The 27,566-nt window shown below is 41.8% G+C and overlaps 1 protein-coding gene across 1 annotated transcript in view; it reads right to left on the minus strand.

Moving 5' to 3' along the window:
- The window catches only part of LOC132401346 (dynein axonemal heavy chain 6-like), a 545,526-nt gene that overhangs the window by 487,537 nt on the left and 30,423 nt on the right, over positions 1-27,566 (minus strand). The window contains exon 4 of the mRNA XM_059983475.1: positions 3,934-4,079. Within this exon, the coding sequence (XP_059839458.1) occupies positions 3,934-4,079 (146 nt within the window). The remainder of the gene's footprint in view (positions 1-3,933; positions 4,080-27,566) is intronic.

A 27,566-nucleotide genomic window follows, 5' to 3' on the forward strand; every position in this document is an offset into this window, starting at 1 on the left:
GAACCTGCAGACTTCACACAGGCAACAATGGAGGACAGAATATAACCTGAGTCTTTGGCGCTGTGAGGTAGTGGCTCTACTAGCTACACCACTGAGCTAGCAGACGTACAAATGGCCAAATCAACTCAAGAGCTCCATATCCAAATTACACACAAACATAAGTGGATAGATCGGGAGCTGGAACAAAAACTGGAGACACTGTAATACTGAAAGGCAAGGAGCAGAAGTGGCTCATGATAGAATCATGTTAAAATGGTAAAGGCTATTGAGAATGGAGCACTAAATATAGAGGCTGTTGAGATGGATAGTGACTCAAGGTTAAAGACTGAAAGCAGTTGTAGAGGAGATGAAGTTCAAAGTGCTGTCAACCATGGTAGAGGAAACCCATGTTTAAGGAAACTATCTACAGAGCACTGGTGTGGAACATCTTATAACAGATATAGCAGATGCAGAAATGTTAGGAGAATGGAAGAAAATCCTTTTAGGAAGCAGAATAGGAAGAGGTGCAATATAAACAGAAAATGCTGGAAACACTGCTTCAGGCTGAATCTGCAGACAAGAAAGCATTTGGGTCTAAGAGGCTGTGGGCCACACTCTCTAAGTCAGGCTGAATTGATGCAGAAAATCTAACTCAATATCACAGATGAATAGGCTCCATCAGAAATGGTCTGTACTGGATACAAAGAGAGACATTCAGTGACCTGCAGCTGGAGAATTTGATATTAGGTCCAAAAGGCTCAGGACTCATAGCACCAGGTTCAGGAACAGTTTTTAACTCCTCAAACCAGTGGGGATAATTTCACTTACCTTCACTTGACCCTTCACTGAACTGTTCCCACAACGTATGGACTCACTTCCAAGGACTCTGCATCTCATGTTCTTGATATTTTTTTGCTTATTTATTTATTATTATTATTTCTTTCTTTTTCTATTTGCAGTTTATTGTCTCTTACACACTGGTTCTCCACCCTGTTGGGTGCAGCCTTTCATTGAATCGTGGGTTGCTGAGAGGGCAGAGGCCGGGGTCGCCTGGGCGAGGGTGCAGGATGTTGAAAGACCCGAGACACCTGCCGACCCCAGGTAACATCACTGATGATGTGCCCTAGCTTAGCATCATGCAGGTGTTTCTGTAAGAATGATTATTGGATTTATTGAGAATGCCCATAAGAAAATGAATCTCAGGGTTGTATATGGTGATGTACATGTACTTTGAAAAAAAAAATTACAGTGAACTTTGAACTTTGAAGGTTGCAATGTGCTTGGATGGAAGATGAGGTGGTATTCCTCAAGCTTACATTGAAGCATTCCTGTAACAGTGCAGGAAGCCACAGACAGATAGGTCAAAGTGGGAATAACAGGTAATGGGAAGCTCAAGAATACCCTTGAGTAACCAGGAACTAGTAATCTGTGTAAGATACCTGACTAGTATTTTAGGCTGAACTAACAATCCAGAAAGTCAAGCTGAAACTTAAAGGGTATCAGTCACAGACATGGTGACAATAAAACAATTGCTACAACAAATTGCTGCAAAACAAACCATCTGATGCTCAATGCCCTTCAAAAAGGAAATCTGCCACAGTCTAGTATCTGTTCATCTAAGGACCCACAGCAATGTGGTGGCAATGGGAGAGGGGCATGACTTGGATGGTGGAGATCTGTTAAAGTGTTGGCACTACATTGTAGGCTGAAGGGCCTGCACAGTGCTGTTGTATTCTGTTCTAATATATTTGATTCTTAACTGCCCTCTGAAATGACACAGCTAATCATTCAGCTTTATCACTTTGGCTAGAATTGAACAGAAAACAGAGGAACAAATGACCAATGGTGTGCTGCAGAATGGATGCTAGGGCCACAGTTGTTCTTAGCTGAAAAGATCTGGCAATTTTAAACTGAGCAACCATGAGCCATTCGATCATCAACAACCACAGAAATGTACGTAGCCATTACCTACAACTTTTTGGCCTGGAATATTCCTCATTCTACCAACAATGTCCTGCCAAGGAATCAACCCTGTCTCAGTGAGCAATGTGGAAGAGCACACTGGGAACAGCAATAGGATTATTTAAAAATTAGCTAGTGAAGGTGGAACACAGGACTTATTTTACTTTGACTTTAAAGAGCAAAAATAGCATAGAATAAACAATAGATCCCTCAATCTACAGATTGAGCCAGCCAATCTATTTATGAATGAAGCCAGACAACTAACCTGCCACCATCCTCAACGTTGACTGACAAACACACTGTGCCAGCTTGCCAGTAGTGACGAACATATGCTTTGTTATTAATGGATGGCATACACTGTGCCAGTGAGCCTAACACACACTTTTTGTCATGATGGCTGACACTCACACACTTTGCCAGTGATGAATGGCACACACACACTGTGCCTGCAATGGTTGAAATATAACCACCAATGATGACAGGCACTTACTTGCTGTGTCCCCAAAACAAGGCTGGAGGAAACCCAGAAATCTTGCTCCAAAAATGGAGCAGATGATTACCAGAGAAGACCAAAATTAATAGCACATGGACGTAAGAGTCTCCAATAAAATATTATTAAATACTCATATTCATATACAGATCTTTATCCAGAGAAATTGCAACTCCTATCAATTGACAGGAAACTAGATAAACACATGACAGAGAAATCATATTCTACTCCCTTTGCACTCACAACTACGTGGCCAGATTCTGCTCTAACTCCATCTAGTAGTTAACACGTACGAACAAGCTGGATGAACTCAGCAGGTCGGGCAGCATCTGTTGAAATGAACGGTCAACATTTTGAACCGAGACCCTTCATACGTTGACTGCTCATTTCAACGGATGCTGCCCAACCTACTGAGTTCATCCAGCTTGTCTGTGTGTGTTGATTTGACCACAGCATCTGCAGTGTGCTTTGTGTCCATCTAGTAGCTTGCAGGTGATCCCACTGTATTGGGTCAAATCTCCTATAATGATGAGTCAGAGTACAGGAAAGAAGGAAAGAAAACTAGTGGCATGGTGTCATGACAAAAACCTTTCTCTAATGTCAGCAAAAGAAAAGAGCTGGTCACTGATTCAGAAACAGAGTGGTGTAGTTTCTCATGTTTAGATTAGATTATATAGATTAGCTTTATTTGTCATATGTACATCGAAACGTTCAATAAATTGTGTTGTTTGCATCAAATCAAATCAGCGCTGATTGTGCCGGGCATCCAGCAAGTGTAACCACGCTTCCAACGTCAACATAGCCAATTTACTAATCCTAACTGTACGTATGTCTTTGGAATGTGGGAGGACACCAGAGCATCTGGAGGAAACCCAAGTAGTGACAGACAGAATGTATAAACTCCACACTGACAGTGGCCGGAATTGAACCCCAATCTTATAGCCAGCCTTATAATAGCATGACACTACATCATCAGTCAAGTCAGTTGAGAGACTGAAGTTCCTAGAATGAACATCACAAATAGCTTGTCCTGGTCCAATCAGTTTGATGCCACAGCCAAGAAAGCTCCCCAGCATCTCTGCTTCCTTAAGGAGGATAAAGAAATTTGGCAACTCATCCGAGACATTTTCTCTTGTCCCTCTTCCCGTCAGGCAGAAGATACAAGTCTAAAAACAGGTACAACCAGGCTCAAGAACAGCTGTTAAAAGACTATTGAACAGTTTCCTGGTAGAATAAAATGAACTCTTAACTTCACAATCTATCTCCTTATGACCTGGCACTGTAACTCTTTATTTGCACTGTTACTGTTTTACCTCACACTATCTCAGTATGCTGTTGCAATGAATTAATCTGTATGAACAGTTTGCAGGCCAAGTTTTTTCACTGTATCTCCCTCATGAGTCAATGATAAACCAATTTACCTACTTAGAATAATAGATGGAGCATGAGCCCCAGCATCAACTTGTGCTGTATACTCCATGTAAATCAAACCTCGATCTTACCTTTTTGAGTGGAAATATTTTCCTCTCTCCTCCCATTTCATCCACTGTTGTCTCCTGTTTGGTATGTCCTTTCTATAGATGGATGTTCGGAGAGTGCAGGTGGTATTATCAGGAAGCTGTTGTGAGGGAGTTGCTGGCTGAAAAACCTGAAAGAGAATTTTCAATACATGACAAAATCAGTTATTCACAATTGGCAATAGTGGATAAATTACACAGCAATATAGACTGGCAATCACACAAGAAGATCTGGAATGTGCTTTGTGTCATAGGAAGGAATGATAATTGAATGTTTATAGTAATTATCTGTATTCTAATTATCACTGCTGTGTGATACAGCCACACTAAGGCATCAGAAACAACAGAGCTGAAAGTCAGAACAGGTGCCAAAGACAGCGTACCCAGCAAACTACAGTGAAGCAAAACTTAACTAGTGTACATATAACTCATACTGATCCAAAGATAACATTGACCGCCATAACAGTTAATCCTCTTTAGCAAATTATCTAAGAAGAAAAGACAGATACTATAGATGAAAAGCTTGAGCATGTAGATATTAAGGAAGAGGATGTGCATGAGTTTGGAAAGCATCAAGCTGGATAAGTCACCAGGACAGAAGAGATGTACCCCAGGCTACTGTGGGAGGCGAGGGAGGAGATTGTTGAGCCTCTGGCAATGATCTTTGCATCATCAATTGAGCGGTGGAGGTTCCGGAGGATTGGAGGGTTGCAGATGTTGCTCCATTATTCAGGAAAGGGAGTAGAAATAGCACAAGAAATTATAAACTTACTTCAGTGGTTGGTAAGTTGATGGAGAAGATCCTGAGAGGCAAGATTTATGAACATCTGGAGAGGCATAATATGATTAGTAATAGTCAGCATGACTTTGTGAAAGGCAGGTCATGTCTTACGAGCCTGACTGAATTTTTTGAGGATGTGGCTAAACACATTGATGACGGTACAGCAGTAGATGTAGTGTATATGGATTTCAGCAAGGCATTTGACAAGGTATCCTATGCAAGGCTTATTGAGAAAGTAAGGAGGCATAGGATCCAAGGGTATGTTGCTTTGTGGATCCAGAATTGGCTTTCCCACAGAAGGCAAAGAGTGGTTGTAAACGGGTCATATTTTGCATGGAGGTCGGTCACCAGTGCTGTGACTCAGGGATCTGTTCTGCGACCCCTACTCTTCATGATTTTTATAAATGACCTGGATGAAGAAGTGGAGCGATGGGTTAGTAAATTTGCTGATGACACAAAGGTTGGAGGTGTTGTGGATAGTGTGGAGGGCTGTCAGAGGTTACAGCCAGACATTGATAGGATGCAAAACTTGGCTGAGAAGTGGCAGATGGATTTTAACCCAAGTAAGTGTAAGATGGTTCAATTTGGCAGGTCAAATATGATTACAGAATATAGTAATGATGGTGTGGAGGATCAGAGGGATCTTGGGGTCCAAGTCCATAGGGCACTCAAAGCTGCTGCAGAGGTTGACTCTGTGTTTAAGAAGGCATACGGTGCATTGGCCTTCATCAATCATGGGACTGAGTTTAAGAACCAAGAGGTAATGTTGCAGCTATATAGAACCCTGGTCAGACGCCACTTGGAGTACTATGCTCAGTTGTCAAAGAGATGTCAAAGGTAAGTTTTTTACACAGAGAGTGGTGAATGTGTGGAATGGGCTGCCGGCGATGGTGGTGGAGGTGGATACGATAGGGTCTTTTAAGAGACTCCTGGCCAGGTACATGGAGCTCAGAAAAATAGAGGGCTATGGGTAACCCTAGGTAATTTCTATGGTAAGGACATGTTTGCACAGCTTTGTGGGCCAAAGGGCCTGTATTGTGCTGCTACCATCAGAAAGAAGGTACAGGAGCCTCAGGACTGTGTATGCCCACAAGAAAACAAATTTCAGGGTTATATATGGTGACATATATATACTTTGATAATAAATTTACTTTTAACTTTGACCTTTTACTTTGAACCTTCAAGAGTCAAATATTAGGTACGTTAATAAGATGGCCCACACATTAGAGTGGAGTGGACAATATTGGAACTTTAATGTTGCCTGGAAGGGTATGCCAAATTGATTTGCTAACTCTGTTGATATATTTAGAGGATTTTGAGGAGAAAATGCTGGTAACATTTCTCCAGTCTTTGAGGTTCCAGCTGAAGGTAGTCTGTTCCTCTGAATCATACAGGAGGGTGGAAATTAGTGTGTGCAGTAGACCATGAGGTTGATAATGTTTGAGTTCTTGATGCCAAAACATTCCTCAAATGACTAAAGAGAGTGCTGCTGAGGATGGTGGTGGACTTTGCCATCAATGGCTTTGCTGAGAAGTGAGTCCTGAGCTATGTACAGTGACCTACACTTCTAATAGGCAAGTTGGTGAATGACCTCTGTCCAAAATGTTTAATGCAGTTGAACTCTGTTTTACTATTCAGTAAACAGAGTAAAACTATTTGGATGTCAAACTCCAAGTGTGCATGTGAACAAGTGTTGTCTGTATATTATAGCTAGGTGATAGTTGGATTGAGCTTGGTTTTAGAGCTGAGGTTGAACAGTTTCCCACCTACGGATGAGCTGAATTCATGTAGAGAGCTTGTTGGAGATGAAAATTATGGATAATAGAACCAGTAGCCTAGGCAATGCTCTGCAGAGGGATTTAATGACAGATGGAGAGAAGGAATCTTGATCATTCTGTAAGTCATTCATAGCAATGTGCCTACTGGTTAAAAATTCTGACATTTACAGGGAAGCATTTATAGTCACAAAGTTTTTTTTAATCCTTGCAATTCGTAGAGATGTAAAGTCATAGAGTTGCAAACACAGAAAATGGTCCTTTGGCCCAATGTCTATGCCAACCATTATGTTCATCTATACTCATCCCATTTGCCATACTTTTATATACATTTAAGCATATATCTAAATGCCTCTTAAACATAGTGATTGTATTTAACTGCAATATCTTCTCTGGCAATGAGTTTCAGATACCAACACTCTCTGTATAAGTCTTACCTCTCAGCTCCTTAGACATTTTCCCTCTTAAATTCCTGCCCATGCACACATACTTGTTGAGGAAGCAATCATTGTCTTGTGTAAATATGGTGATCAGTTTTTAAACCATTTATGTTAAATGGCTATTTGCTGTAGTGATATCTCAGCTGCTGTTTTCATGGAGAACAAGCTTCAAATTGGTCATTGGAAACCTCACCTCCATGAACTCTAGCTACACTTGTTGCCTTGGTAAATCCAACATAAATAAAGACTACAGCCAGCCCAGACATCTTCTCTTCACAACCGCCGCCCCCCACTCAAACAGAAGATACAAACACTAGAATACACATACTACCAAGCTCAAGGAGAACTTCAATCCTGCTGTTGTAGGAATATTGAATAGTTCCCAATATGATAGAAAAGGATTCATGGCCTCACAGTCTACCACATTATGACCTTGCACCTTATTGTTTAATTGCACTAAACTTCCTCTGTAATTGTAATACTTTGTTTTGCACTTCTATTTTCTTTATCTTGTATTACCTCAATGCACTGTTGTATTGAATTGATCTGTATCAAAACTCTGACAGTCTTTAGTTTTTATGGGTTAAGATACTTCAAATTCTTATTATAAAAATAACATTAAATGCGATGGTCTTTGCTTATATCACTTCTTTGGGCAGAGAATTCAAAACTCCTTCCAGTCAATGGGATGAAAACATTATTCTTCACCTTCCCAATATTTCTTCCACTAATTCCTTTATGTATTTTGCATGATGAGGTCTCTATTGAACTCATGTAGATGTGCTCAATGGTGGGGTGGGTGTTACCAGTGAAGGACTGGGCTGTATCCACTAAATTTTGTAGGATTTTCTGTTCGAGGGCATTGGTGCTTCCATAATGCAACCGGTCAATATACTCTCACACAGGTATAGAAATTTGTCAGTTTTAGATGTCATGCCGTATCTTTGCAAGCTTCTAAGGAAGTAGAGGTGCTGTCGTGTTTTCTTCATAATCGTAGAACTCATCCTCTGAAATGGTAACACTGAAGAATTTAAAGTTGATGACCCTCACCACCTCTGAACCCCAATGAGGACTGGCTTATGTACATCCAGTTTCCTCCACCTGAAGTTAATAGCTCCTTAGTCTTGCTGACATTGAGCGAGAGATTGTTATTGTGTCACCACTCTGCCAGATTTTCAATCTCCCTCCTACATACTGATTCATCACCACCTTTGATTCAGCCAGCACCAGTGGTATTGTCAGTAAACTTATATATGGCATTGGAGTTGTGCATAGCCTCACAGTCATAAGTATAAAGCTTATAGAGCGGGGGTTAAGTACACAGTTTTATGCTGCACCTGTGCTGATGGAGATTGTGGAGAAAATGTTGCCAACCTTTACTGACTGGGGTCTGCAAGTGAGGAAATCAAGGATCCAATTGCACAAGGAGGTATTGAGGCTAAGATCATGAAGCTAATTGATAAGGTTTGAAGGGATGATAGTATTAAATGCTGAGCTATAGACAATGAAGAACATCTTGATGTATGCATCTTTGATGTCCAAATGTTCCAGGGTTGAGTGAAGAGCCAATGAAATGGCATCTGCTGTGGACCTGTTATGCCAGTAGACAAATTGGGGTGGATCCAAGTCACTTCTCAGGCAGGAGTTGATATGTTGCATCATCGACATCTCAAAACACTTCATCACAGTGATGTAAGTGCTACTGCATGATAGTCATTGAGACAGATTACCACATTCTTCTTAGGTACTAGTATAATTGAAGTCTGCTTGAAGCAGGTGGAAACCTCAGACTGCCAAAACAAGAAGCTAAAGAAATCAGTGAACAGCTAGTTGATCAGCACAGGTCTTTGACTGGTACCCCATCTGGGCCGGATGCTTTCCTTGGGTTCACCCTCCTGAAGGGTGCTCTCACATCAGCCTCAGAGACTGAAATCACAGTGTCATAAGTGGCTATGGGGGTTCATGAAGGTTCCTCCATGTTTTGATGGTCAAAGTGAGCACAGAAGACATTGAGCTCATCTGGAAGCAAAGCCTTGTTGTCACCTATGTTGTCTGGTTTCACTTTTCAAGAGATAATAGTATTCAAGCTCTGCCACAGCTGTCAAACATCCTTTAGTGATTCAAGTTTGGTCTGAAATTGCCACTTCACATGTGAAATGGCTTTCCAGAGAGCACACCTGTACCTCTTGTATCTTACTTGATTGCCAGACCTGAATGTCACTGATTTAGCCCTCAGCAGATTACAGGTCTCGTGGTTCATCCAAGGCTTCTGGTTGGGGAAGACTATGAATGATTTTGTGGGGACACACTCATCTACAATTGTTTTCTAAAGTCTGTGACAACCGTGGTGTGATCATTTAGATCCTCTTAAAGCAATCCAGTAGCTGCTCCTCTGCCTCCTGCAGCCACCTCTTCATTTTCCTTATCTCTGGAGCTTTGCTCTTTAGCCTCTGCCTGTATGGAGGTAGGAGAAGGTCAGTCAGGTGAACGGATTTCGTGAAATGCAATCTAAGCATAGAACAGTAGGCAGTAGTACAGCAGAGGTCAAGTGTGTTGGGACCCCTGGTGCTGCAGGTTATGTGAAGATGATAATTGGGCAAAGATTTCTTCAAAGACCCTGAAGTCACTGACTGTGATTTGAAATGTATCAGGTTAAGCGGTTTATTGTTTGGTGACGGCAGCATTCAAAATCTCGAGAGCCTGATTAACATCTGCTTTTGGCAGTATGTAAACTGCTTTCAGAATCGCAGAGGAGAACTTACTTAGTAAGTAAAATGGTCAGCACTTAATCATTAGGAATTCAACCCTGAGCTCCAATATATCAAGTCAACAAACAAACCTTTATCACTAAATATGAAGAGCAGCAGGATAAAGAAAAGCCAGGCTAGTAAATCTAAGTCAGTGGTTGGGAAATTATTAGAAAAAGAAACGAGGGATAGAATTAATTTACACTTGGAAAGGCTGGGATTAATAAGATATTCAACTTGGCTTATTGGATGGAGATCCTATCTGGCCAAGTTCAAAAATTTTGAAGAGAAAACAATTGGGCATTTATAGTCTGCATGGGCTTTAGTAAGAACTTTAACAAGGTCCGGTATGGATGACTAGTGCAAGTAATTTGAAGCCTTGAGCCAAGGCAATTGGTAAAATGGATCCAAAAATGATTTGGTAATAGGAAGCAGAAGGTAACATTAAAGATTGTTTCTGTGGTTGAAAACTGGTATCGTGGCTAGACGCTTGATCCTCCTCAGATGGAGAGATGCTGCCCCGCCCACTCATGCTCAATGGCTTAACGACATCATGGCCTGTTTGGACCTCGAAAAAATTCATTATTCAGTTCTCAATTCGGATATAAAGTTCCATAAGGTCTGGGGACCTTTTATCGAGTACTTTCATAACCTTCCTCTTGACTAGGTTTTTTTTTCTCTTCAGTCCCTTGCTTTCAGCTCCTTTTTTTTTCTGGTAAAAGGCATTATTATCCTCTGTTGCTGAGTGTATTCACAGTCTGGGAGCTTGGCTGTCCTGACTTATTCTCTCTATATTGTGTTGTGGTTGGTCTGGAGTTGCTGTTGTTTTTTCTTGTGTTGTGGGGCTTAGGGAGGACACTAAGCTTACTTGTCTTTAATTTAGGTGCTTTTTTTTGCTAAATTCTCTTCCTTTGTAACATATTGTTATTGTATGCTTAATTTTGCACTGTTTTGATGTTCCTCATTGGGATTTGGGGTTTTTAATTTGTAAAATGTTTTGAAAAACTAATAAAAAAAATTTCAAAAAAAAGAAAACTGGTATTGGCGGCATTGTACAGTGATCAGTACTAACTCCCTTGCTATTTGTTACATACATTAACAATTTTGTTAAGAATTTGGGGTATAGTTAGTAAGTTTATAGACACAAAAATTGCTATGAGGAGGTTAATCATGAACTATATAGCATGATACTGAATCTTTTGGTTAGAGGAGCACAGCGATGGCAAATGAAATTTAATTCTGATGTAATGCATTATAATGGTAGGAAATACACAATGAATGGTAGGATCCTAGAGAACACTGAGGAACTAGAGAAACTTGGTGTACATGTCCAAGAATCCTTAAAGATAGCAGCAGAGGTTGATTTGGTGATGATACTGTATACAAAATTATCAGGACATTGATAGTGAAAGGAGTAAAAAGAGAGCATTGTTTTAGGGTAAGTAGTAAGAGGAGATCACAGGATGATTTTTTTTTTACCCAAAGAATTGGTAGGGTAATGATAGCAAGTAACCTCACAGCACTTAAAAAGTAACTGGGTGCAGAGAGTATAGAGAGCCTCTGACCAAGTTGGAACTGGTGTATTGGTATTTGACAGGTAGCGTGGATAGGGTGGACTGATTGGGTTCATTTTCATCCAATAAATCTATGACTCTAAGTTACCAGGTCTGAGAAAATGTTTCAATGCTATTCTCAAAGCGCTGGGAAACACCTTACAAGCAAAGAAATAGATAGATTGGTTAGGGAGAAATTTCAGGCAAGAGAAGCCAGAAAGCTGAAGGCACAGCCACCAGTTATGAAGCAATTGAATTGAGGAAGTCAGGATTTGTTAAACAAAGTATCAGAGGTTATAGGGTTGGGAAATATTATAAAAGTGAGCATCTGAAAGAGTCTGAAAATTTTTAAATTGTAGCAAATATAGGGAGTTCAGTGGGAGCAGATGAACAAGACTTGTATGAGTGAGGACACAGGTCTCAGCTTTATGATGAATGCAAATGGAGAATAAAGCAATTGTCCACTGGAGTAGTCAAGTTTGGTGGAAACAGTGGAAATGTCTTCTCCAACCATCATGAGTGATCAGGAGCAGATTAGAGCATTTGGACTAAATGTATTCTGTAAAACACTTACTATCTGTATGATAATATATTTATGACACAAGAGACTGCAGATATGGAATCATGAAGAGTAGGGGTCCCAGAACAGATCCCTGAGTCACAGCACTGGTGACCGACCTCCATGCAGAATATGACGCATCTACAACTACTCTTTGCCTTCTGCGAGCAAGCTAGTTCTGGACCCACAAAGCAATTTCCCCTTAGATCCTATGCCTCCTTACTTTCTCAATAAGCCTTGCATGGGGTACTTGTCAAATGCCTTGCTGAAATCCATATACACTACATCTACTACTCTACCATCATCAATGTGCTTAGTCAAAAAAATTCAGTCAAGCTCATAAGACATGACCTACCTTTCACAAAGCCATGCTAACTATTCCTAATCATATTATGCCTCTCCTAATGTTCATAAATCCTGACTCTCAGGATCTTCTCCATCAACTTACCATCCACTGAAGTAAGACTCACTGGTCTATAATTTCCTGGGCTATCTCTACTCCCTTTCTTGAATAATGGAACAACATTCGCAACCCTCCAATCCTCTGGAACCTCTCCCGTCCCCATTGATAATGCAAAGATCATCGCCAGAGGCTTAGCAATCTCCTCCCTCGCCCCCCACAGTAGCCTGATGTACATCTCGTCCAATACCAATGACTTATCCAATTTGATGCTTTCCAAAAGCTCCCATACATCCTCTTTCTTAAAATCTACATGCTCAAGCTTTTCAGTCCACTGTAAGTCATCCCTACAATTGCCAAGATCTTTTTCTGTAGTGAATACTGAAGTGAAGTACTCATTAAGTACCTCTGCTATCTCCTTTGGTTCCATACACACTTTTCCATTGTCACACTTAATTGGTCCTATTCTCTCATGTCTTATCCTCTTGCTCTTCACATACTTATAGAATGCCTTGGGGTCTCCCTTAATCCTGTCCACCAAGGCCTTCATATGGCCCCTTCTGGCTCTCTTAATTTCTTTCTTAAGCTCCTTTCTGCTAGCCTTATAATCTTCTAGCTCTCTATCATTACCTAGCTTTTTGAGCCTTTTGTAAGCTCTTCTTTTCTTCTTGACTAGATTTACGACAGCCTTTGTACACCACGGTTCCTGTACCCTACCATCCTCTCCCTGTCTCATTGGAATGTACCTATGCAGAACTCCACTCAAATATCCCCTGAACATTTGCCACATTCCTGCCATACATTTCCCTGAGAACATCTGTTCCCAATTTATGCTTCCCAGTTCCGGCCTGACAACTTCACATTTTCCCTTTCTCCAATTAAACACTTTCCTAACTTGTCTGTTCCTATCCCTCTCCAATGCTATGGTAAAGGAGATAGAATTGTGATCACTATCTCCAAAATGTTCTGAAATATAATGAAGAGCTTTTTTTTTGCATGCCATCCTGATATATCATGCTGTACGTAATTCTACTGTAGTAGTAAAAAGAAAAATCAGAATGCAAAAGATAGTACTACAGTTACAGGGACAGTGCAGTGCAGGAAGAGATATAATTTATAAGGAGCATGATGAAGTATATTGGGAGATCAAAGGTTCATCTTTTAGCATCTAACAAATCTATTTAAGAATCTGATAACAACAGGATATAAGCTGCCCTTGAGTCTGGTGCTATGTGCTCTCAAACCTTTGTATATTCTGGAGAATGGAGAAGAGTAAATGACTAGGTGTGGGAGAGCTCTTTGATTATCTTGGATATTTTCCTGAGGCAGTGGGAAATGTAGAAGAGACTGGTATGTGTGATAGACTGGTTTATCTTCACAACTCTTTAATTTCTTGTGGTCTTAGTCAGAGCAGTTGCTATACCAGGCTGTGATACGTCCAGATAAGATGCTAAAGTAATAAAAAATTCACAAAACTTATTGTTATTGTCATTGGATCAGGGACAAAATGATTTTAGATTCAAAAATATTACTTAATAATTAAATGTAAGAGAAACAGGTCTAACTGTGCTGAGAATTTCTGAGTTATCAAGCTAGAGTGATTAAAGGCGAATGTGAAAATACGTGAAACTCATCCTAAACAATATTATCAAGTCTTGAGATATTAAATTTTGGTCAAACGTGATGCCAAAAGTTAATTTCCTTAATGAAACATAAGGGATGGCGTGGAACATTGGGTTGAATTTCTGCAGGCTGTGACACTAAGAGTAGATGCTGCACCATACGAAATGGAAATCTCACTTCTGTCATGGTTACAGTAAAAATTACCACTTACTACTCAAAGAATTGAGATAAATTATTACCTAAGCAGCAGAAAATGGAAAATAGGAATAATTACCTAGTCAACACGAGTGAATCTGCAGATGCTGGAAATAAATAAAAACACAAAACGCTGGCAGAACTCAGCAGGCCAGACAGCATCAATGGGAGGAGGTAGTGACAACGTTTCGGGCCAAAACCCTTCATCAGGAGTGAAGTAACATGGGATGGTCGAGGGGGGAGGGATAAAGTAGAGAGATAGGAAGTGATAGGCAGGAGGGAAATGGGCTAGGGGGAAGGTGGAGAATTATGGGAAATAAAAGAGAAAGAAAGGTAGGGCTGGGGGGAGATTATAGTGAGGGGGAAAGAGAGAGAAAGAGAATCAGACTAAAATAATAGATAGGGATGGGGTAAGGGGGGGCAGGGGTATCAACGGAGGTCTGTAAGTTGGATGTTCATGCCGTGAGGTAGGAGGCTACCTAGGCGGGAGATAAGGTATTGCTCCATCGACTTGCATGTAGCCTCATCTTGACGGTAGAGGAGGCCATGGACAGACATGTCGGAGTGGGAGTGGTCTGTGGAATTGAAGTGTGTGGCCACAGGGAGATCCCGCCACTGCTGGAGGACTGAGTGCCAGTGTTCAGCGAAACTGTCTCCCAGTCTGCGGCAGGTCTCCCTAGAGTACAAATGGCCACATCGGGAGCACCGGATACAGTATATCACTCCAGTTGACTCGCCAGTGAAGTGGTGCCTCACCTGAAAGGACTGTCTGGGGCCTGGGATGGTGGTGAGGGAAGAAGTGTGAGGGCAGGTGTAGCACTTCTTCCGTTTGCAGGGATGAGTGCCTGGAGGGAGGTCGGTGGGGAGGGATGGGGGGGATGAATGGACAAGGGAGTCGCATAGGGAGCGATCCCTATGGAAAGCCAAGAGTGGGGGGGAGGGGAAGATGTGGCTGGTGGTGGAATCACATAGGAGGTGGCGGAAGTTACGGAGGATTATACGTTGGATCTGTAGGCTGGTAGGGTGATAGATGAGGACCGGGGGACTCTATCCCTGGTGGGCTGGCAGGGGGATGGGGTGAGGGCAGAGGTGCGTGAAATACGGGAGACGCGCTGGAGGGCAGAATTGATAGTGGATGAAGGGAAGCCCCTTTTTTAAAAAAAGGAAGACATCTCCTTTGTCCTAGAATGAAAGGCCACATCCTGAGAGCAGATGCGACGGAGGCAGAGGAATTGAGAGAAAGGGATAGCATTTTTGCAGGAGACAGGGTGGGAGGAGGAACAGTCTAGGTAGCTGTGGGAGTTAGTAGGTTTGTAGTAGACATCGGTGGATAGGCTGTCTCCAGAGATAGAAACAGAAAGATCTAGAAAGGGGAGTGAGGTGTCGGAAATAGACCAGGTGAATTTGAGAGCGGGGTGAAAGTTGGAGGCAAAGTTAATGAAGTCGACGAGCTCAGCATGTGTGCAGGAAGCAGCGTCGATGCAGTCGTCGATATAATGCAAGAAAAGAGGAGGACAGATACCGGTGTAGGCTTGGAACATAGATTGCTCCACATGGCCAACAAAAAGGCAGGCATAGCTAGGACCCATGCGGGTGCTCATGGCTACACCTTTAGTTTGGAGGAAGTGGGAGGAGCCAAAGGAGAAATTGTTAAGGGTGAGGACTAATTCCGCGAGGCGGAGAAGAGTGGTGGTAGAGGGTGACTGGCTGGGTCTGGAATCCAGGAAGAAACGGAGAGTTTGGAGACCTTCCTGGTGGGGGATAGAGGTATATAGGGACTGGACGTCCATGGTGAAAATGAGGCGGTGGGGGCCAGGGAACTTGAAATCTTTGAAGAGATGTAAAGCATGGGAAGTATCATGGACATAGGTGGGAAGGGGTTGAACAAGGGGAGATAAAACAGAGTCGAGATAGGTAGAAATGAGTTCAGTGGACAGGAGCAAGCAGAGACAATGGGTCTGCCTGGACAGGCAGACAGGCAGGACATCCCAGGCCCCAGACAGTCCTTTCAGTTGAGGCATCACTTCACCTGCGAGTCAACTGGGGTGATATACTGTATCCGGTGCTCCCGATGTAGCCATTTATACTCTGGGGAGACTCACCGCAGACTGGGAGACCGTTTCGCCAAACACCAGCGCTCAGTCCTTCAGCAGTGGCAGGATCTCCCTGTGGCCACACACTTCAATTCCACAGACCACTCCCACTCTGACATGTCTGTTCCTGGCCTCCTCTACCGTCAAGATGAGGCTACACACAGGTCGATGGAGCAATACCTTATCTCCCGCCTAGGTAGCCTCCTGCCTGCCGGCATGAACAACCAACTCACAGACCTCCATTGATACCCCTGCCCCCCCCACCCCCATCCCTATCTATTATTTTAGTCTAGTTCTCTTTCTCTTTCTTTTCCCCCCTCACGATAATCTCCCCCAGCCCTACCTTTCTTTCTCTTTTATTTCCCATAATTCTCCACCTTCCCCCTAGCCCATTTCCCTCCAGCCTATCACTTCCTAGCTCTCTACTTTATCCCTCCCCCCACTTCTTATCCCCCCTCGACCATCCCATGTTACTTCACTCCTGATGAAGGGTTTTGGCCCGAAACGTTGTCACTACCTCCTCCCATTGATGCTGTCTGGCCTGCTGAGTTCTGCCAGCATTTTGTGTTTTTAATAATTACCTAATGCTCAAATTGGCGAGAATGTCTTCCACAAAATGTGTATTTGGGGCCATGACTATTCATGATATTTATGAATGGCTTACATCATACAGCTTCAAGATCATCAGTGACACATGAATATATAGTATTGTAAGCAGTTGTAGGTAGAAGCAAATGGATTTCAATATAATTAATTATTACCCTATCAAGTCAAAAGAGTACATAAAATTGGAAGAAGAAAAATTTTAAAGTTTTAAGAGTCTGTGTTCATGGATGTTTAAAATATCACAAGAGAATTACAGGAAATAAAAGACTACTGGAGGTCTAGTCTTTAACCTAGTGGACAGCAGTATAAGAGATCTTAAAGACAGTACATTCATCTTCAGAGGAAACGATAGCTTAATTCTAAGGGTTAAATAACTAAAATAGATCAGACAAACCAAAATGCTATTCATTGAATGTAGAAAATTATTGGTGACCTGTTCAAAGTTTTCAAGATTAACAGGTAATGACTAAAAGAGATTTGAAACTCATTTCCAAATATGGCAGCGGTAGCTGGGTCAATTTTACTACTGACATGGATGGATTTTTATTTACAAAAGATCTTAAGAACAGATATTTAGAGTTAGGTTATGAATCAGTCATGATCTCACAAAATAAGAGGGCTAGCTGAGTGTTTAGCCCTGCTCATACCTTGCTACATTCTGTAACATATTATTTCCAACAATAGGTCTAATTTTTTTATTGAAGAAAGAATAGCATTTATGAAGTAATTTTCGTCATATACCAAAGCATTCCACAGACAAAGAAGTACTACTGGAAGTGTAGTCACTGTTGTGATATGAGCAACCAATAGGGCAACCAATATGAGCGCAGAAAGCTGTAACACAATGGTATAATCATCAGGACGATTGTTTTATCAATGCTACTTGACAGAAATGACTGAATTTTGTTCCTCATTCCTCAGATTTTACTTTTTTGAAAATATCATAGCATTTCGTTGAATAAAACTACAATTCATCACAGTTGTATTCAGTGCCATATATTTTGTTGAAGTATCCAGTTTATAATTAGCAGTGTTATTTTAGTTTACACACTTCACTGTAATGTAGCATCAGTGGAAGCCTAATGGTACACACCAGCTACTCGGCCCTACATTCACTTCAAATTCCCAAGACCCAAGCTCCAATATTAAACATTCATCATGACCCCATGCCTTTGGAAGAGTGGTCATCTTAGACAATGGGTTTTTAAAAACAAACCTAACAAAGCAGTTCAGACTCTGAAATAGAACATAGAATGCAGCACAGGGACAGGCCATTCAGCCCACAATGTTGTGCTAACCAGCTAAAAAATCAAAGCATAAACAGCCAAACATTAATCCTACCTACTTCATGTCCATATCCCTCCATCTTCCTTACATCCATGTGCCTATCCAAACATCTCTTAAGAGCCTCAAATGTATTTGCCTCTACCACCAAACCAGACAGTGCATTCTATGTATCCACAAGTAAAAAAAAACTTACCCCACACATCTCCCTTGAACCTACCTCTTCTCACCTTCAATGCATGCCTTCTGGTATTAGACATTTCAGCCCAGGGAAACAGATACTCTCTCCACTCTATCAATGCCTCTCATAATCTTAAGAGCTCCCCTCAGCCTCCGGCGCTCCAGAGAAAACAACCCAAATTTATCCAGGCTCTCGTGATAGCGCATGCCCTCTAAACCAGGGAGCATCCTGATAAACCTCTTCTGCACCGTCTCCAAAACCTCAACATCATTCCTTTAGTGGGGCAACCAGAGTTTTACATAATACTCTAGATGTGGCCTACGCAGGGCTTTATAAAGTTGCAACATAACCTCCTGCCTTTTGAACTCAGTGCCTTGACTAATAAAAACAAGCATTTCATATGCCTTCTTAATCAACTTATCAACCTATGTAACCACTTTCAAGGGGCTATGAACGTGGATCTCATGTTCAGCAGCACTGTCAAGGATCTTGCCCTTAACAGTATACTGTCTCCTTGCAATTGTCCTATCAAGGTGCAACACTTCACATTTATCTCACTTAAACTCCATCTGCCATTTCTCAGGCCATATATGCAATTGATCTGTATTCTTTGTCAGTCTTGCACACTGTCCACAACTCCGCCAATCTTGCTGTCACCCACGAATTTGCTAACCTACCCATCTACATTTTCATTCAGGTCATTTATACATAGCAGAGGTCCTAGCACAGATCCCTGTGGAACTCCACTAATTACAGATCTCCAGCTCAAGTAAGTCCCTTCAACCACTACCTTCTGTCTTCTATGTGCAAGCTAGTTTTGAATCCAAATAGCCAATTCACCATGGATCCTATGCATCTTAATCTTCTGGATTAGCTTCCCATGACGGACTTTGTCAAACACCTTACTAGACAGCATCCACTGTCCGATCTTCATCAATCTCTCTCATCACTTTGTCAAAAAAACTCAATCAAGTTGGGAAGGCATGACCTACTATGCACAAAGCCATGATGGCTGTCCCTAATAAGGCCATGGGTTTCCAAATGCTCATATATCCTATCCCTAAGAATTTTCTTCAGCAATTTCTGTACAACTGATGTAAGACTCACTGGTCTATAGCTCCCAGGATTTTCCCTTGTTCCTTTCTTAAACATTCGCCACTTGCCTGTCCTCTGGGACATCACCTGTGGCTAGAGAGGACACAAAGATACTGGTCAAGGGCCAAGCAATCACATCCCTTGCCTCCTTCAATAACCTGGAGTAAATCCCATCAGGGCCTGGGGATTTATCCATGATAATACTCATTAGCAGGCCGAACACTTCCTCCTTCTTGACCTCTGAACACCCTACTGTATTTATGTATTCAGCACTGATCTCCTGGTCCTCCACATCCTTTTCCTTGGTAAATACTGAAGCAAAATACTCATTAAGTACCTCACTCATATTCTTTGCATCCAAGCAAATTTTCTCCCTGTATTCCTGAGCGGTCCCATTCTCTCCCTAGTTATCCTGTTGCTCTTGATGTATGTATTGAATGCCTTGGGATTCAGCTTAATCCTACTTGTCAAGGACTTTTTGTGGCTCCTTCGGGCTTTCCTAGTTCCCTTCTTCAGTTCTTTTCTGGCTTCTTTATACTCCTCATGTATTTTGTTTGATCCTAAGTTCCAAAGCTTTACATACCTTTCCTTTTTCTTCTTAACTAAATTCATCAGCTCTCTGAACATCCAAGTTTCTCTTGTCTTTTCATCTGTCCTTCATTCTAACAGAAACATACCTTTCCTGTACTCTGTACAATTGATCTTTAATCACCCTCCACAGTTCAATGTGCAATTGCCAGAGAAAACACGTTCCTAATTAATGCTTCTTAGTTCCTGCCTATGCCCTTGTAATTTGCCCTACTCCAATTGAAAACTCTCCCACAAGAAGCATAACTATCCTTATCTATAGCTATCCTTAAAGTTAAGGAATTGTGGTCACTGTTTCCTAACTGTTCACCCACTGAAAGGTCAATCACCTCGCCAGGCTCTTTACCCCACACCAGATCTAGTACAGCCTCTCCTCTTGTTGGACTGTATACATATTAATTTGAAACCTTCCTGGATACACTTAACAAATTCTGCCCCATCTAAACTGAGAAGGCCCCAGTTTATATTGGGGAAGTTGAAGTTGTACATGGCCTATCAGTGGCATCAACAGAGCTCTACCAAGAGGTATTTCTCGCAGATCAGTGGCGATTATTTAAAAAGGGAGCTTCAAGGGTGTTTGTCCATTGTGCGGGGTATCAGTGGCATCAACAGAGTTCCACACATTAAATAAAAGTACAGAAGGGATAAGCGGAGTGGCCACTGGCGGAGCAACCATTGTTAGGAGAAGGCCAGTGGCGAGAGTAGAAGCAACAGGCTTTAACGTAAGAGAGGCTTCAGCTAGGAAGAGGCATCGGCTCTGTGCAAAGCATCTGTTAAGGTTTCCTTTTTTTTAATCTCTTACTGTATCATTTAAATGGCTGTGGTGTGCTCCTCGTGCCAGATGTTGGAGAACTGGGAGACCCAGAGTATCCTGGGGAACTACACCTGCATGAAGTGCATCTGGCTGCAGCTCCTTGAAGACCGTGTTAGGGATCTGGAGCAGCAACTGGATGAACTTTGGCTTATACGGAAGAGCCAGGATATAATTGATCAAAGCTACAAGGAAGTAGTCACCTTGAAGTTGCAGGAGACGAGTAGCTGAGCGACTGTCAGGAGAAATGGAAATAGGCAGTTAAAGCAGAGCATCCCTGTGGCCATTCCCCTCAGGAACAGGTATACCGTTTTGGATATTTTTATGGAGGATGACTTCCCAGGAGAATGCCACGGCGACTGAGTTACAGGCACTGAGCATGGGTCTGTGGTGCAGAAGGGAAAGAGAGAGAAGAAGGGAGTGGTAGTGATAGGGACTCGATAGTGAGGGGAACAGACAGGAGATTCTGTGGACGTGAACGGGACATCCGGATGGTATGTTGCCTCTAAGGTGCCAGGGTCAGAGATATCTCAGATCGCGTCCACAACATTTTGGAGAGGGAGGGGAAGATTTTGGTACCAATGACATAAGAAGGAAAAGCAATGAGGTCCTGAAAAGAGAATTTAGAGAGTTAGGTAGAAAGCTGAGAAGCAGGACCTCCTGGGTAGTAATTTCTGGATTTGCTGCCAGTGCCAAGTGCCAGTGAGAGTCGAAACAGGATTATTTGGCAGATAAATGCATGGCTGAGAAGCTGGTGCAGGGGCAGGGCTTCAGGTTCTTGGATAATTGGGATCTCTTCTGGGGGAGGTATGACCTGCTCAAAAGTGACAGGTTGCACCTGAACACAAGGGGGACCAATATTCTCGTGGGCAGGTTTGTTAGAGCTGTTGGGGAGGGTTTAAACTAATTTGGCAGGGGGTGAGAACCAGAGTGAAGGGACTTGGGATAAGATGGAGGATAAAAATGTAAAGATAAAATGCAGTCAGATTGTCAGGAAGGGCAGGCAGGTGATGGGACTTAGTTCAGCCAACAGGCTGAGTTTCAAATTATTAGGGATGCAGAATCAAAAAGGATAGCAAATACAGTATTCAAGGTGTTGTATCTAAATGCAAGTAGTATAAGAAATAAGGTGGATGATCTTGTTGCAATATTACAGATTACCAGGTATGATATTGTGACCATCACTGAATCGTGGCTGAAGGATGGTTGTAGTTGGGAGCTGAATGTCAAACGTTACACGATGTATTGGAGGGATAGAAAGGTAAGCAAAGGAGGTGGTATGGCTCTACTGGTAAAGAATGGCATCAAATCAGTAGACAGATGTGACATAGGATAAGAAGATGTTGAATCCTTGTCTGTTGAGTTAAGGAACTGCAAGGGTAAAGGGACGTTGATGGCAGTTATATACAGGCCTCCCAACAGTGGCTGGGAGGTGAACCACAGGTTACAACAGGAAATAGAAAATGTGAGTCAAAAGGATAACGTTATGGTAGTCATAGGAGATTTTAACAAGTAGGTCGATTGGGAAAATCAGGTTGGTAATGGATCTCAAGAGAGTGAGTTTGTTGAATGCCTAAGAGATGGCTTTTTAGAGCAGTTTGTCGTTGAGCCTACTACAGGATCAGCTATACTGGATTGAGTTTTATGTAATGAACCAGAGGTGATCATGAAGTTTAAGGTAAAAGAACCCTTAGGAACCAATAATCACAATATGATTGTGTTCAACTTGAAATTTGATAGGGAGAAAGTAAAGTCTGATGTAGCAGTATTTCAGTGGAGTACAGAAAATTATAGTGGTATGAGAGAGGAGTTGGCTAAAGTAAATTGGAAGGAGCTGCTGGCAGGGATGTTAGCAGAGCAGCAATAGCGTGGGTTTCTGGAGAAAATAAGGAATGTGTATTACAAAAATGAAGAAATACTCAAATGGTAAAATAGTACAACCACGGCTGACAAGGGAAGACAAAGCTATTGTAAAAGCAAAAGAGAGGGCATACAACAAAGCAAAAATTAGTGGGAAGATAGAGGATCGGGAAGTTTTTAAAAACCTACAGAGGGCAACAAAAAAAATCATTAGAAGGGAAAAGATGAAATATGAAAGCAAGATGGCAAATAATATCAAAGAGGATAGTAAAAGTTTTTTCAATTATGTTAAAAATAGAAGAGAAATGAGTGAATATAGGACTGCTAGAAAATGAGGCAAGAGAAATAATAACGGGAGACAAGGAGATGGCTGATGAACTAAATGAGTACTTTGTGTCAGTCTTCACTGTGGAAGACACTAGCAGTATGCCTGATATTGTAGTGTGTGAAGGAAGAGAAGTGGGTGCAGTTACTGTTACAAGAGAGGTGCTCAAAAAGCTGAAAGACCTAAAGCTATATAAGTCACCTGGACCAGTGGAACTACACCCTAGGATTCTGAAAGTGGTAGCATTAGAGATTGTGGTAGTATTAGAAATAATCTTTCAAAAATCATTGGACTCTGACATGATGCCAGAGGACTGGAAAATTGCAAATGATACTCAATTATAGGCCAGTTAGCCTGACTTCAGTAGTTGGGAAGATGTTGGAGTCAATTTTTAAGGAAGAGGTGATGGAGTACTTGGTGATACAGGACAAGATAGGACAAAGTCAGCATAGTTTCTTTCAGGGAAAATCCTGCCTGATGAACCTGCTGGAATTCTTTGAGGAGATTACATGTAGGATAGATAAAGGGGATGCAGTGGATTTTGTATATTTGGACTTTCAGAAGGCCTTTGACAAGGCGCCACACATGAGGCTGCTTACTAAGTTAAGAGCCCATGATATTACAAGAAAGTTGGTTACAGCATTGGCTGATTGGTAGGAGGCAGCGAGTGGGAATAGAAGGATCCTTTTCTGGTTAGCTACCAGTGACTAGTAGTGTTCTGCAGGGGTCGATGTTGGAACCACTTCATTTTATGCTGTATATAAATGACTTAGATGATGGAATATATGGCTTTGTTGCCAAGTTTGCAGATGATACAAATTTTGGTGGAGGGGCGGGTTGTGTCAAGGAAACAGGTAGGATGCAGAAGGACTTAGACAGATTAGGAGAATGGGCAAGAAAGTGGCAAATGAAATACAATGTTGAAAAAAAGGTCATGAAATAAATGTGCAGACTATTTTCTAAACTGGGAAAAATCCAGGAACCTGAGATGCAGAGGGACTTGGGAGTCCTTGTGCAGAGTACCTTGATGGTTAACTTGCAGGTTGAGTCGGTGGTGAGGAAGGCAAATGCCATTTTAGCATTCATTTCAAGAGGTCTAGAATACAACAGCAAGGATGTGATGCTGAGGCTTTATAAGGCAGTGGTGAGGACTCACCTTGAGCATTGTGAACAGTTTTAGGCCCTACATCTTAAAAAAGATGTGCTGGCATTGGAGAGGGTCCAGAGAAGGTTCACAAGGATGATTCCAGGAATGAAAGGGTTATCGTATGAGGAGCGTTTTATGGCTCTGGGTCTATACTTGCTGGAGTTCAGAAGGATGAGGTGGACCTCATTGAAACCTTTCAAATGTTGAAAGGCCTAAACAGAGTAGACGTGGAAAGGAGGTTTCCCATGGTGGGAGAATCTAGGACAAGAGGGCACAGCCTCAGGATAGAGGGGGCCCTTTCAAAGCAGAGATGTGGAGAAATTTCTTTCACCAAAGAGTGATGAACTTATGGAATTTGTTGCCACATGCAGCTGTGGAAGCCAGGTCATTGGGTTTATTTAAGGCAGAGATTGATAGGTTCTTGATTGGACATGACATCAAAGGTTACGGGGAGAAGGCTGGGAACTGGGGCTGAGGAGATGTGAAAAAAAAGGATCAGCCATGATTGAATGGTGGGGCAGACCCGAAGGGCCAGATGGCCTAATTCTGCTCCTATGTCCAAAGGTCTTATCCCCCATGACAACAACACTATTATTTTCACACATTTCCTTAAACTGATTACAAATCTGTACCTCAATGTCCTGGTGGCTATTAGGAAGTCCTATCAGTGTGATTGCCCCCTTCCTATTCCTGAGTTCCACCCAAATGGACTCAGAATCAGAATTTTAATCTTTTTTACCACCTCTCCATTATGTCTCCCCTGAGTGCAATTGTGATATTGCAGAATAAGTGCAGAAATTGATAGAACTACACAATAGGTTAAGTAGCAGATGTGGTAAAAAAAAGAGCTAACTTTGAAGAATAAAGCACGTAATTGTTTCAGAATTTTCTATTTCTATTTCTTGCAAAATAATAAGCTAGAAGAGCTTACAATCAATCTCCCATTCTGTCCTTTATTTCAGTCTTTTCAACCCTGAAGACTCTAAAAATCACATCACTCCAATTTACTCCTTACACAATGAAAGCCATTTCCCATTCATTCTCCTAGCTGTTGCTGCAACACGATCCTAAGCCCACACCCTCAGCTGCTCCATAATTCAACCCTAAAGTCAGAAGTGTGGATGTCCATAGAAAGTGAGAAATATTCAATTTCATTTACAATCCCTCAGCAAATGAACCAATTGACACCTATATACAGTAAGACATAAATAACACTCAGGTGTAGACAAGTAACATTTGTGTCACTAAATTGCCAGACAATGACCATCTCTAGCAAGAGTGAATCCAGAAACCTATCAGTGACATCCAATAGCATTACCATCATTGAGTATCCACCATTAAATATGCGGAGTCACAACTGTCTTAAAACTCAACTGCTCTGACTGGTTAAATATTGTGGTTGCAACAGCAGATGAGGGGCTGGGTATCCTGTAATAGCTAAAGAGAGAGATACTTCACTGATCCAAAGGGAAATTACAGTGTCACAGTAGCATTACAAGTGCATAGATAAACAAGTATACAAATATTAGAAGAGAAGTAAGAAAGAATAAAAATTAGTTTACTACAAACAGTCTAACAGGAGGGGGGGCATCTCTTCCCCAGCTTTAGGTTGACTCTTTATAGAGCCTAATGGCTGAGGGTAAGAATAACCTCATATAGTACTTTTTGAAGCAGCACAGTTGTCTTAGTCTATTATTAAAAGTGTTCCTTTGTTCTGACAAGCTGGCATGCAGAGGGTGAGAAACATTGCCCAGAATTGCCAAGATTTTCCATAAGGTCCTTAGTTGTACCACAGCTTCCAATGTGTCCAGTTTGACTCCTATAACAGAACCAGGCTTTCAGTTTCAGGCTGGGGCATCAGCCATGTTGATGCCCCAGCACACCACTGCATAGAAGACTGTACTGGCAACAACATACTGGTAGAACATGTGAAGGAGAGGCCTGCATACTCCAAAGGATCTCAGTCTCCTCAGAAAATAAAGGCAACTCTGGCCCTTTTTGTATACATCCTCTGTGTTGGTGCTCAACCCGGTTATCAAGGTGCACCCCAGGTACTTGTAGGTCCTCACCATCAATAGTAACAGAGAGCAGTGCAGGCTTAGTCTTCCTAAAGTCCATCACCATCTCCTTTGTCTTACTGATGTTGAGCTGCAGATGATTCAGCTTGCACCATTTGCAACCATGGCCAACAAGGGAAGTCAAAGCTAATGTAAATGCAAAAGAGAAGGCATACAAAAAAGCAAAAATTTGTGGGAAGATAGAGGATTGGAAAGTTTTTTAAAACCTACAGAGAGCAACTAAAAGAATAATTAAAAGAGAAATGATGAAATATGAAAGCTAGCAGACAATATCAAAGTGGATAGTAAAAAGTATGTAATAAATAAGAGAAATGAGAGTGGATATAGGACCACGAGAAAATGAGGCCAGAGAACTAATAATGGGAACGAGGAGCTGGCAGATGAACTAAATAAATATTTTGCACCAGTCTTCACTGTGGAAGATACTAGCAGTGTGCCAGATGTTGTAGAGTGTGAAAGAAGAGAAGTGAGTGCAGTTACTATTACAAGGGAGAAGGTGCTCAAAAAGGTGAAAGTCCTAAGGGCACATAAGTCACCCGGATGAGATGAATTGCACACGAAGGTTCTGAAAGAGGTAGCGGTAGAGATTGTGGAGGCATTAGCAATGATCTTTCAAAAATCATTGGACTCTGACATGGTGCCAGAGGACTAGAAAATTGCAAATGACACTCCACTCTTTAAGAAAGGAGGAAGGCAGCAGAAAGGAATTATAGACCAGTTAGCCTGACCTCAGTGGTTGGAAAATATTGGAGTCAGTTGTTGAGGCTGAGGTTATGGAGTACTTGGTGACAGAGGACAAGATAAAACAAAGTCAGCAGAGTTTCCTTAAAGGTAAATCTTGCCTGATGAACCTGTTGGAATTCTTTGAGGGGATTACACGTAGAATAAATAAAGGGGATGCAGTGGATGTTGTATATTTAAACTTTCAGAAGGCTGCTTCTTTTTATGCTGTATATCAATGATTGAGATGATGGAATAGATGACTTTGTTGCCAAGTTTTCAGATGATACTAAGATTGCTGGAGGGGTCAATAGTCTTGAGGGAACAGGAAGGCTGCAGAAGAACTTAGACAGATTAGGAGAATGGGCAAGAAAGTGTCAAATGAAACACAATGTTGAAAAAACAGTGATGCACTTTGGTAGTGGAAATAAATTCATAGACTATTTTCTAAATGGGAAGAAAATCCAAAAATCTGAGATGCAGAGTGACTTGGGAGTCCTTGTGCAGAATTCCTAAAGGTTAGCTTGCAGTTTGAGTCAGTGGTGAGGAAAGCGAATGCAATGTTAGCATTCATTTCAAGAAGTCTTAAATACAAGAGCAGGGATGTGATGCTGAGACTTTATAAGGCACTGGTAAGGCTGCACCTTGAGTAATGTGAAAAGTTTTGGGCTCCTCATCTAAGAAAGGATGTGCTGGCATTGGAGAGGGTCCAGAGGCGGTTCACAAAGATGATTCCAGGAATGAAAGGGTTATCAAA

Source organism: Hypanus sabinus, chromosome 10 (assembly GCF_030144855.1).
Source record: "Hypanus sabinus isolate sHypSab1 chromosome 10, sHypSab1.hap1, whole genome shotgun sequence".
NCBI lineage: Eukaryota > Metazoa > Chordata > Chondrichthyes > Myliobatiformes > Dasyatidae > Hypanus > Hypanus sabinus.